The sequence below is a fragment of the Talpa europaea genome, assembly GCF_964194135.1.
Source record: "Talpa europaea genome assembly, chromosome: 8".
NCBI classification, from domain to species: Eukaryota; Metazoa; Chordata; class Mammalia; order Eulipotyphla; family Talpidae; genus Talpa; species Talpa europaea.
Window position 1 is genome coordinate 29,429,603 of NC_140075.1, and position 12,556 is coordinate 29,442,158.

At 41.0% G+C, this 12,556-nt stretch overlaps 1 protein-coding gene across 3 annotated transcripts in view; it reads right to left on the reverse strand.

Moving 5' to 3' along the window:
- Positions 1 to 4,577: 4,577 nt before the first annotated feature.
- RASGRP1 (RAS guanyl releasing protein 1) overlaps positions 4,578 to 12,556 on the reverse strand; it is a gene marked incomplete at both ends in the record, with an annotated part of 61,158 nt that continues 53,179 nt past the window's right edge. For 2 of the 3 annotated variants that reach the window (XM_084239707.1, XM_084239706.1), the window contains 4 exons: positions 4,578 to 4,712; positions 10,149 to 10,534; positions 11,521 to 11,673; positions 12,382 to 12,418. In XM_084239707.1, coding sequence (XP_084095833.1) covers positions 4,578 to 4,712; positions 10,149 to 10,534; positions 11,521 to 11,673; positions 12,382 to 12,418 — 711 coding nt within the window. The remainder of the gene's footprint in view (positions 4,713 to 10,148; positions 10,535 to 11,520; positions 11,674 to 12,381; positions 12,419 to 12,556) is intronic. The other variant, XM_084239708.1, reaches the window with a different exon arrangement.

Below are 12,556 nucleotides of genomic sequence, written 5' to 3' on the forward strand. Positions count from 1 at the left end.
AGGGAATGTCAGTCAAAGGCTGGGGGAGAGGAGTTCTGAATCGAAATCGTGGCACTGACCCAGGGATGCTAGAAGCAGAAATGACCGTGGCCTCAAGGACTGACTTGTCCTCATCTGTTAAATGAGGAATGTGACACTTGTCCCCGACTCGGGTGGTTTCATAAAGACCCAAATACTACTGCCATTTGTTGAGAATTTAGAGGATGTGTGTGAATGGTTAAAGGGGTACAATAAATGCATTTTTTGCTTAGTATAGATGATTAAGAGATAGCCACACGATTGTTCAGTGCCACTGTAAAATCTGTGCCCCATTGTAGCCTCCTGATCAGTACCTTCGCAATAACCACTTTTTGTGATCAAATCAACTTGGCATAATAGAAAGCTGAGTATTGGTAGACAAATGGTATTTGATACTTGGCAGTTTTAACAGTAAATGGAGGTGAAATCTAAAATGTTAAAAATATTCAAAGTAAACGTTGTGTGTACTGTAGTCTTGGCCATGTATTTTTCCAGCTAGCCCTTCAAAGAAAACTGTTTAGGATAGGAAAACATGTTTTCAGTTATTTGTAAACTTAGATTTTTAAAAACGTGTTTATATTTAATGAAGATACTTAATTTCATTTGTGATACTTGAAGGAAATGGCTTTCCATAATTAAGGAAACACTTTTGTGAGTAATTGAATTCTGGAAAATAAATACTTTTTAAAAAATATACAAGGCCACGGGAGTACAATATTTCAAAAGAGCTAATAGTTAAAACAATGTTCATTTAAAACCCTTACCTTTCTGCTTCATTTCTTTTGAGAGGACTTTAGTTGCTTATATAAAAGGGAAATTTACAACTACTTTCAACCTTTGTCACTAAAGTCTATGACATATAATGACAGACATTAATTTTTGTAAGATTGCTTTGTATCTTCATAGGGGTGCTGTTCGGTTATCTGTTGCACTCACTGCAAAGCTTAACCACATACAGTGCTTGTTCTTGGAATCATGTTGGAGCTGGAACCACTCCTGTCTGCACATTCCTGTCAACAGCACTTGAATGGAAAGTTAAGTGTTCTAGACTCTGATATTTTAGTGTTCTCTATAAGGTATGATTATGATGATAATCTTTATTCAGTAAAATTTGTTTTGTAGAAGAGCGAGTGTGCTGAGCAGTATCTAGACTAGCAGTCGGGCAGTTTGGGACCTTCATGTGGTAATGTTTTGTAATTCAAATGCAATATAAATGTGGAGTATAATGACTGGCACATGACTGGTTTCTAAAATCTAACACCCTCTTTTTTTGCCTGGTTCTCAATTTCAATTTTGCTTGCACTTTGTTTTCTCTCACCTTTTTTCTTCTCTTTGTCTTGGTTTTGGCCTTTGCTATTTAATAGCACCAATTAGACTTGAACTTACTAGGATTAAAGAAGTAACTGACCACTTATCTGGATCTTATAAAGACTCTTTGTCTTGTCCATACACAATCACCAAATTTTTACACATAAGTCTCAGCAAAAGAAGGGCTCAGGTGCTTTCTTTGCACCTATACCCTTGTGTTCTGCAAATCAGGGAAACCTTGCCTCACTAAACAGGAAGACGTTGAAAATCAAATTGTAATTACGTATTTGTGTCAGAAGGAGGTAAGATAACCTAAAAAAGCTGAAACTAGAGAATGTTTTGAGCAATGACACCACCTATCTGTTGTAAGGAACAGAGAGTAGAAATATTTGGGATGCGAATTGGGGGCAGAGTAGAGGGAGGCCGTTTGACAACCTGGCCTTGCAGGATAGCATTAGTGTGACTTCGTTATTTTGTCTGAAGTACTATGAATTGCTAAAATGAGAAATATACTTGCATCCAAATGTACCAGAATGCATTCCCCACTGGAATTTGAGTGATTGAAATGCCTCTCCCCAGCCCTGCATTCATTTGGTTAAACAAAGATTGGCTGGGGATGAAGAGAATATTGTAGCTGTGTTTCATTGTAAATAATTATGAGCACAAATTAACTTCTCTGGATGAGTCTGTACACTGGCTTAAATCATCTACAATTTGATACACACATTCAAAGTTTCTGTTAAAACTGTGGAATTAAAGACTAAACCTGCAGTGAAATAATCCTTCAGAGTTGTCCAAAGTATTCATCGGTTTAATATTTAGGGATCACTGTAAGTCATGGGGTTAAGTTGGATATTTCTGTGTTGTTCATGTTAAAAGAATTAGAAAAAATTTTATTGGCTCATTAGTTGCTTTGTTTTCCCTTCCAGGAAAAGTCTATTTTGTTAATAGACTGGGGCATGATCTCAGCTGTAGATTATAGTAAAAATTCACATGAAGCTTCTACATATATTTGAACTAGAATAAGCACAAGACATTTATATTGTAGGGATCCTAATGTCTTTTATGATATAAATACTGCACAAGGAAAACTTACATGGGATATAAAAAAATCTTTACAATCTGTACATGTTTTTTTCCTTATTTTTTTACATGAGATACCAAGACACAAATTCATAAACAGGAAAAGGCAAGTCAGTTACCAAAGAAAGTAAGAAGTGCTGTTTACAAGACATTTATCTGCCTCATTTTGGCAGATAAATGAATGCCCGAACTTATTTCAAGTTAGTAGAAGACACAAAAGTTTGTATCAGAGGCTTGAAAAACCAAAACATTTATTCCAGATTATTTCTGTGGGCTCCAGTAACTCTGTGTAGCTCAGAGCATAACTACTAATTTACACACTAATATTAATTGATCCTTGTCAGATGTGAAATCTTATGCATTTCAGTGATAAATTCTGAAATGTTTGAGACCCTTGCTGTGTTGATTTGGCTGACATTTCCAGTTCCTACAGATTATAGATAATTTACACAGAAAATAAACTAACGTGGCATCTGTATTTTGGATGGAGGGTGAGAGGAATGAAAGAAATCATGGTGCATGATACTGTTCAAAGTTGGTTCCATGTAAGGTAAATAGTAAAGTGCTTTAAGTTTACATACCAGGTGGTGTACAACAGCAGCCCTGCTCTGGGTATTTGAGTTTGAATTTGAGAAAATTTGTGTGTAAAATGGTTGTTTAAAAGTACTAACTGGAAGCTAAATGTCAACAAAAATCGAGTACAAGGAGCTATGCAAATGGAAACTTGCCTTTGATCAAAGAAATGTCTTAAATTATGTGAGTCTCCCAAGGGAGCTACACTGTACATATACTTCATATTCTGGTTAAGAGTTTTGGCCTTAGGTGTGGAACTTGTAGTTGACATTGTATTCTTGACAGTTGTTCAACATCAGTATAAATTTGAAGTCAGCTTGGTACCAGGCTTTCTAAGCATGGCGGGTAAGCCCTCCCCTCCCCCTGCTGCTCTCCTCTCCCCCGCCCCCCCAAAGAAAATGCTCACATGAACATTTTTAAAGCAATAAGAGAATGACAAGAATTTGTGAACAGTTGCCCAGGCAACTGAATGAGTCCATTAATCATTAGCCTTCATTAGAAAATTTCACAGGACACCTACTTGTCATTTTGCTGAACAATAGTTGGAAACAATTTCTTACATCTTTTAACAGACTGATCTTTGTATTTGCAAATTTGTATAAATGACTAAAGTAGTTTAAATCACTTCCACATTTCATGAAGGAGGAAATACAATTCCAAACCACATGCATGATACTGTATATATACACTGTACACATATGTATACTGTGAGCTGTGACCCTTAAGCCTTTGATGCAGTTTATTTCTAGATAGTATTTATAGTGAAAATAAGCACAAGTTCAGTTCAAAGAATATTCTTCAGTTTCTGAAATAAAGGTGGAACATGAAGAATTACACTCTACTTTTTTTTAAAGCCATAAGTGTCTAATTCTGTCCATTGTAGATTATAGAATAAACACCTTGTTTGTGTTATTTTAGCTAACAGCCAGGTTTGCAGGTACTTCATTTGGTTACTTATTAAGACTGTGAGACTAAAACAATGAAGTGACTTGGAATTCGATGTCACATTGCTTTAACATGCTTCTAAAGAAATTGTGGCTTCATGTCAGTAGTTCCTGTGCAGGACGACTCATGGGAGTGTGTGTGTAGTGAGAAGGGAAGGGAAATAGGCTAGTGGATTACATCTGAGGTAGTACAGTAGGAAACAGATTCCTAAAATCTGATGATGGGATGTAGAAGTGAATCTTTTTGGAATGCAGGTAATTTTCTACTACAAGCAACCTTTGAGTAAAAGTAAGTTAATATTCAGTTCACAGAAAACCTAGGGGTAAAAGGAAACTCATTTTCTGGGGACTAGTTCAAAGGAGACAGTAGCCAGGCAGGCTACATAGGAGAAGCTGGCTTACACTTCTGCACACTTTTGGTATGAGTCCCAGGGAATAAAGTTTGTGTTACAAATGCAATTCATCAGCTTCTGCCTGTTGAGTTAACCAGACTGGTAAACAATACTGCACAGTCAGAATCTTAGGTTAAAAAAAAGAGGAACTGGCTTTTCTGTAAGTACCCTTTGAAAAGCCTGTCAGTGTAATGTTCCCCTAATAAGCCTAGGAAATGTGAACTTTGTTGTGATCAGCTGTGTTCCTTGAGTTTCTGGGCTAAGAACAGTCACCCTGCTCCATCTGAGCCAAGACATGATTGCTTCTAGCAAGTTGGAGGGTTTCTATTTTCTCCTGTGCATACTTCAGCTGTGTCTTCAGGGCATCATTATCTGCTTTCAGAGTATTTATTTCCTAAAGAGACGAGAAAGACAGGTTAATAAAGCAGCAAAGGCTAGCAAATCAGTATTGGGAGTAATGCATATGTGATTGGCATTCTAGTCACTATTACTAAAAATTAGGAACTATAACCATGAATTATTTTTTCCTGAAGAGAAATATCAAATGAGTATGGTCAAATATCAAATGAGCATGGTCAAACAGCAGTTTTTGTTATATTAAAGATGGGAATGGCTAGCATTTGGAGTAAAGCTGTCTGAGACAATAGGTTGATAATGACAAAACCTTTGGATGATGTGCAACAGGAATCCTAAACTTAGCAGATACAGTCTTTGATGAGTTCTTAAGTACGGCAGCAGCGGATCAGAATTCTGTAATGAGACAGTATAGTCCACCCAAGTCATTAAGTCACTCCTCTTCCCCGTTCATTGAAAACTAATAGCCTCTTGATGTAGGTGGGAATTTTAATCTGCTCTCTGCACTGGGAGTTGTTTACCTAATTTACCATGATCTAAGGAGATGCAGCAGCTGATCTCTAGTTTTGTCTTTCAGTCAAATATTTTATATTGCATTGATTACTCCAAAAGAATAGATGGGCCATTTCTGGGTAATTTGGGGGTACCTTAAGTTTTTCAACCTAAATGATCCAGGTAGCTGTTTACTAGCTACTGTAAAATATTGAGTATTTGCTGTATGTCAGGTACTGTGTTACACAGTAACAGTATTTTAACTGAGAAATAGTCCACACATTACTGGTATAACTCAATTTCACAGAAGCAAAAAATGTTGCCATACAGTATTAGACTGGGGATTTGAACACCGGTATATGTGACCCTAAAAGTGTTTACTTTTTCTTCTGTGCTGATTTAGTGGTTTATGCATTTAAAATATTTAATATTAATATTACAAAGCATTTACAACATTAATATAGTTTTTGAAGTATAACTGACCTCAGCAGTAGTTGCAGGTGTACAACCTAGTGATGTGACACGTGTACACACTGAAATGACCACCCTATGTCTATTTACACTCACACTTAAATTTCCAATGCAGTGCTAATGACTAGTTCTCATCCTGTAATGACATCCCTGTGATGTCCTACTTTTTAACTGGAAGTTTGTGCCTCTTGATCCCCTTCACACCAGTATGTGATTTCTGTATTACTTACTTCACTTAGTATAACACCCTCCAGGTCTTTCATATGCTACAGATGTCAAGAACGTGATACTTGCTGTGACTGACTGAGTAGTGTTCCATTTCATATACACTGATGTGCTGCGATGCCGTTTACAACAGTGGAATGACTCTAGATGGTGGTCCTTAAATAACCTATGTGTGTAATAGGCTGTACTAACTAAGTTTGCAGAAATGCACTTTATACCTTTCTACAATGACAGAATTTCCTAGTGACCATTCCTTAGAATGTGTCCCTGTGGTTGTGAGATCATGACTAGACACCACATATTTATCCATCGATGGCTACACGGTTTCCGTATCTAGGTTACCCTCCAAAATATGGGTGGCCACTGCAGGGAATATTGGGTGCACATAGTTTTTTAATTAGTGGTTTCTTTTGCTTCAGGTAATATAGAGGAGTAGAACTACTGGATCATATGATAGTTTTAATTTTTTTTTTTTTGAAGAAAACGACATACTGTTTTGAACGACATATTGAAGCCATATAGTGGCTTCACCAATTTACATTTTCACTGTGTAAGGGTTCTCTTTTCACCGTTACCAGCACACACTTCGCATCTTTTTGATAACCATTTTGATGGGTGAGGTGGTGTCTCATTGTGGTTTGTAGATAATCTTTTCTCATTCAGTAGGTTGGCTTTTCATTTTGATTTCCTTTGCTATCCAGTGCTTTCTGGTTTCGTGTAGGCCTGTTGCTGTTTCCCTTGTGCTCTTGGAGTCATAGCCAGAGAAAAACAAGGACCACTGTCCTTGGTCCTTGTCAAAGGACTGTCAAAGGACTTACTGCCCAAGTGTTCTTATCAGATTTTTATGATTTCAGGTCTTACATTAAAGTCTTTATTTCATTTTAATTTTTGTGTGTGGTGTAAATAGTGGTCCAGGTTTGTGTTTGTGTGTGTGTGCTTTTTCCGTTGGTATGTGGCTGTCCAGTTCCCAACAGTGTTTACTGAAGGGACTGTCCTTTGTTGCATATTCTTGTCTTTGTCATGTATGTATGGGTTTATTTCTAGCCTCTATTCTGGTCCATTGATGTGGTTTTATTTATGCCATTTCCATACTGCTTTGATTACTGTAGCTTTAATAGTTTGAAACCTCAATGTTGGTTGCTGTCGAATCCCACTAGTGTGTTTTTCCGTTACTCTGTTTTTCAGCTTTTGGAGCTTTCTTACATTTTCCTCTTTGTGGAAATTGCTAACACTGACAATGGCCTTAGCAGTCCTTGTTTTTCTTTGGATATGACTCCAAGAGCACAAGGGAAACATAGCAACAGGCCTACACCAAACCATGCATCTCCTGAGTTTAGTGAGCATCTTTATGACTATAACTTTAAAATCTTGGTCATGATATTTTGCTGGTCTTGTTTATTCAGAACATAATCCTCTGTGTCTGTCCTTTGCTTGGCCTCTCTTTCTCAGAATTAAACTGCTAGCTGAGTCTTAAACTGGCCTTGTACAAGAGATGAATCTTATCTTTCAACATTACCCTGGCTTTTGATCATCTCTCGAACCTTTGTGATTGTCTAAGGAGTCAGATTTTTTTTCTTGATCCTGGTTGTTGCAGATGCCAAGAACTGTTTTAGATCTGTAGGGCCTAGAAAGAGAATCGTGAGTCCTTCTGCTCCCACAACAGGCAGATGTTCCTCCTCAGCCAGCTCTGGCAGGCAGTGTTTAGAGCAGTACTTTCTAACATGGTGTCTGCTGGCATCTCCACAGTCATTTTCCAGTTTCCTACCCACTCTGGCTGATGCTTTAAGATCATCAAATGAATCTAGGCATGTCTCAAGCTGCTGGTCATGGTTGAAATGAGCTAGTTCTTGAGTTCTTTAGAATTGGAACCTATTCCCTACGGCTCTATAGGTCCCTTTCACAAAAGCTGTACTTCTTGCCGCTAGTTTCTCCAGTATAGGTCTCAAGGGTTGGGATATTTAATGTGGGTCACAAACCTCTTAGTCCTCTGGGAAAAGCGTCGTATTTGTGGGATCCCGCCAAAATATGGGTGGCCACGCTCATGCTGGAGTTCCGGGCAAGACTGTTTCTCTGCTTCTCCTAGCCTTGTTGTGATCATTGAATCCTTTCACGTGTATGTGCTGTTCAGCTGGTTTTCAGGGGGAACGCCTACATGCTTAGTAGTGGAGTTGTTTGTGAAAGGCAAGTTCCTGCTCTTCAAGACTGATCTGACTAGTTACTATGAATGGAACCAGTGAATTACATATAAACAAGTGATTGTAAGGATTTTATTCAGTGGGCAAGTGGGGCTCAAATAGTGCTTTCAGACAGTTCTGCCCCTTTGGGCGCCACTGAGAAGGATGAATGTAAAGAGAGGCAACTGGGAGGTGAGAGGGTTTACCGGCCCACTTGGTGTCACACAGGGTAGGAGTTTTTTCGGACCTAGCTCATCTGAAATCAAGCACCCACATTCTTTTAGCAGGCGGCCATTGTTACCAATGTGTTGTTTCTTTCCCTAGGCTTATGAAATGTTAAGATCTGAAGCAAAATGTAAAGGATGTGGAATCCTAATCCTAAATTTTACGGAGGATTAAATAAGTTAGTTTTACAGCCAACATATATCTAGGCCTGCAAACAGAAATCTTTGTCCCCAAGACCAAAGTCAAGTACACTTTTCAATGTTTCCCTCTTTGCTGTTAAAAATTGCATTCAGTATTTTCTTCACCTTAAAGAGAGGGCTTCTGCAAAACCCACACTTTAGCTACCTTCGGATTGATTTGACTCTCAAAGCATGTCTGAAAAGTACTCTAAGCAAGACAGTACCTTTAATCCAGAAAATTTGTTTCTGTTCCTAATGTTGTATTCTTTGTTCCGCAGATCACAGCAAGAGTTAATTCAACTCTTGAGAGTGTGACAGGGAAGGAGGTATAATATTCAGGACAACACAGGGAATCCTACACCCCTCTGGGACTGACTGACTTTAATATATTGACTTTAATATAAAGTACAATAATATAATATTTATAATATAATATTTCAGGGATTCTAGCTAGGTGGGTTGTGATTTTATGTCTATTAGTAGGTACTCAAAAACTTTCCTTTTTTCCAAAACATTAAGGGCAGCACACAGGCAAACCCCCATTTAATAAAGAAAGAGAACTATAATGGGATGAATGTATTCTTGATTCTCTTTTTTGTTAAAGATTTATGCATTCAAGAGCTGAGGTGCAGGCCAGAGGTGTGGGGGTTGAGAGGATTCACCAGAGACAGAGTGGGGAGCAGAACAGGCAGACTGACTGAAATACACTGCTGAGGGGAGCCACAGGCGAGACAGGAGAGGTCTGCTGCACCTTGTGGGTAGCTCCCTGCCCGGGGATCGAACTCGTGCTATATTGGCTGCAGATAGATAGCTTCATAGTGCTGTGACTTAACCCCTTGTACCTTGTACCTCTTCTCTTTCTCTAGAAGGAGTGAAGTTACCTATCAGCAGTAAGAAATTCTCTCACAAGTCATCTAAGCCAGACCTTGAGAGTTTTTGTCCTCTAGACAAAAATGTAATACCTTAGTAATGGACTCTGCAGAATTGTTTCTGGCTAACTGCCTGATGTCCCCAGCTGTCCCCTCTCCTACTCTGTTTTTCTCTTTTATTTAAACCTCATTATTTCTTTCTTCAATTTGATAACTATTCTCAAACTCCTGTTTTCTTTTGTGGCTAAACTGTCTTTTCTGTCCCTCCATGAGGTGCCTGTATGTAAGACACTGTGAGCCTAACAAAAAAACCAAAAAGCAGCTCCTGGTACTACAGTGATTACCATTTTATAGAGTCTATACCTGATGTATTTGCCCTTAATCCTATCAAGAGGGAGGCTGGACTAGGGTGAGCTTTACTTTTTTTCCTTTTTGTAGCACACTGATCATCTACCTTTTAGGAAGAGGCCTAGTCAACCATGACGGTGTCAAAACATAGCCCTGAAGAGAGGTTAACGGGTCCTCTAGAGGGGAAGATGTAGGTAAGGCCATTTAATGTTCTACCTAGCAAAAGGGTGTGGTGTGGAGTCAGCATCGTGAAGCTGAGGGATCGAAACTGGTGTTTCTCAAGGCATCCAGTGAACAGCACGGGGGCGTGAACTGGCACCTCTTTGGCACTAGGGAGTGTGGTTCAGCCTGTTGCACTCAAGGGCTATGAGCCAGGGTCCCCACCCTGGTTTCTTTGGGCAAATGCCTGAATCTTTTTATCCTCCATGTTCATGCTCTTCCTTCATTTAGCCTCACTTCTCTTAGAGCCTGAATAAAAGGAAAAGGTAGGTACCTGTTCCAAGTCGTGGTACGTGGGCAGTCTGAGGTGACGGAGGTCCTCCTTTGCTTTTATGAGCGATTCTTTATTCTCCCATTTGACAAAAGCCCGCTTTCTTACCAAGAGTGGGCTGGGGCACGGAGACGTGGGGCTGGGGAGCACATAGAGAGTATCCTGGGCTGTCTTCCTGGGGGATGACAGCACAAAGGGGCCCGTAGGACCCTCACTGCCGAGCCAAGACGGTGATTCAGTCTGGGTGGCCTTGTGGACGACAGTTCTCTTCAGCCGCACAGAAATCTTCTGCGAGGACACTCCCATGAGCATGATGGTCCGATCCTTACTTTCCTCAGTATGTTCCGCAGCCTCCCCATTATGGAATGTGAAAGGTCCTTCTTCAGGGGCTGGAGGGAGATACGGGACATGTTACTACTCAGCGCGGAAAAGCATCATCCGAAATTGACTCCGTAGTTTCAGATGAGACCTTCCTTGTTACAGGAGTGCCCTGGGTCCACAATGGATTCATTTCGCAGGTATCCAGTGCAGGGGAGTTAGGGGACTTTTTGTAACCAAGACACTGGGTTGGTATGGGCAGAAGGCTTTCTGGACAACACCAGTGTCTCTCTTCCACCTTTTCTGTCAGTTCTATATTTACCAGTCCAAATTATGAACACCAACACTTCTGTGAGGCAGAAATGCTAAAGAAACTTAGAAGTGTCTCCTCCTCAAATGGAAACAAGCAAGCAAATAAAAAGAGAGCCCTTAAAATTGCAGAAGTGATTCTAAAAGCCAGGAGGTGTAAGTTTTTAAGAAAGGAAAAGTGGATAAACAGTTACAATGAGATTGAGGAGGATAATGGGCTAAGGAAAAAAATTCACTGGAAATTTTGAATTGACAAGCAGGTTCCATTGGAGAGAACATTACAAAATAGAAGCAATTTGAATGGGTGACAACAATGTCCCCACTACAGGCACCGCTTAGGACACGGTCACCCTCCAGCTCTGCATGTGCTGCCCACTGTCTGCCCACATTTACCCTGCCCATGAGTGTCCTTCCTGAGGCAGTGTTTGAAGGCCTTCTCTGATGTGGGTGGGGTCGGGCAGGGAGGAGATGACTGGAGAAGTGAAAGTCGAGCTACAGCCCCTGTCTACCATGTTTGTTTGGGAGTTGGTATGGGCAGCCACTTGCCCCCATGAAGACGTGCATTGCATGTGACGGAACTGTTACTGCTGGCGATGAGTAACTCTTAAAACACAGGGGGCCTGATGCACAGGGCATGCCCTTGACACTAGTATTTGTGGTGGTTTCCGTGAAGAGTGGGAAGGACGGAGATAATCACCCACCTCCGTATTTTATCACCTCTTTCCCGGGAGGATGTTTCCAGTCTTACCATGGAGCAGGTCTTTGGCACCCAGTGAGCAAAGGCTGGATGCTGGTCCCACAGAGTTGCTGTTCTCTGTGGAGGCTGCTGGGTTCTTGGCTCGCTTCTTGCACTCGAACACAACCAGGTCTTTACATTGTTTGTGGCAGTTCATCCCGCAGTCTGTGGAGAAGACACCTTGCTCAGGAATTCTTTATTTCTCCAGTCACAACCTCACTCATGCAGTGATCTCTTGTCACCCATTGCCTCTCCTAGTGTCTGGAACGGGGACACCTAACATTCCTCAGGAACTCAAGTTTTTCTCACTTGCTCAGCTCTGGACCTCACAGTCCTGGACTCCTCCTGTGAGCTTGGAGGGAGGAGGTGCTGTCCTTGGGATGCTGCACAAGCTGCCTGCTCTGAGGACACGCGCTGGAGGGTCCCAGCCGTCAGGTCTTCCCTTCCCTTCCGGGAAGTGTAAGTTCTCTCGTTCACTCCTAAACTTCTCTAGTCACAAGGCAGGCAGCTACTGGGAGAAGAAAAACTGACAAGGGCTTTTTTAGTAATCCCTTCTGTTCCAGAATTAGTTCTGTGCCTTTCATTAAGAACCTGTCTTTCTATGATCATGTGGCCGCTTACTCTCCTTCCAGGCACCCCTATTTCCAAAGCACCCAAGACAGGGGTGCTTTCCCTTTGTAAGGGGAAGCTGCAGGGCCAGGCCCCCAGATAGCCCTCGCCTCTGGCGGCAGCTGTCATGAGGCTGCTGTAGGAGCTAGGGTGAGGTGCGGCTGTGAGTGAGCTGAATGGCCAGCCACTGTGGGTGCAAAAACACTGCAGTGGAGAAACCCTAAGGCCGGGGGAAACAACGCGGTTGACAAAGCTGAGCCTTACCTTTACATCGATAGCCTTGTTTGATCACTCCCCAGAGCTGGGAGAAAAGAGACAGGACAACATGTCAGTCATCTGTGTGTTGTCAGGCTAGATGCTGACATCGTTCTTTACGCTCCCTGGTCTTCCTCTACCTCAAGTGGGAAGTATTTTTTCTCCTAATCTTAAACTGAAAAGA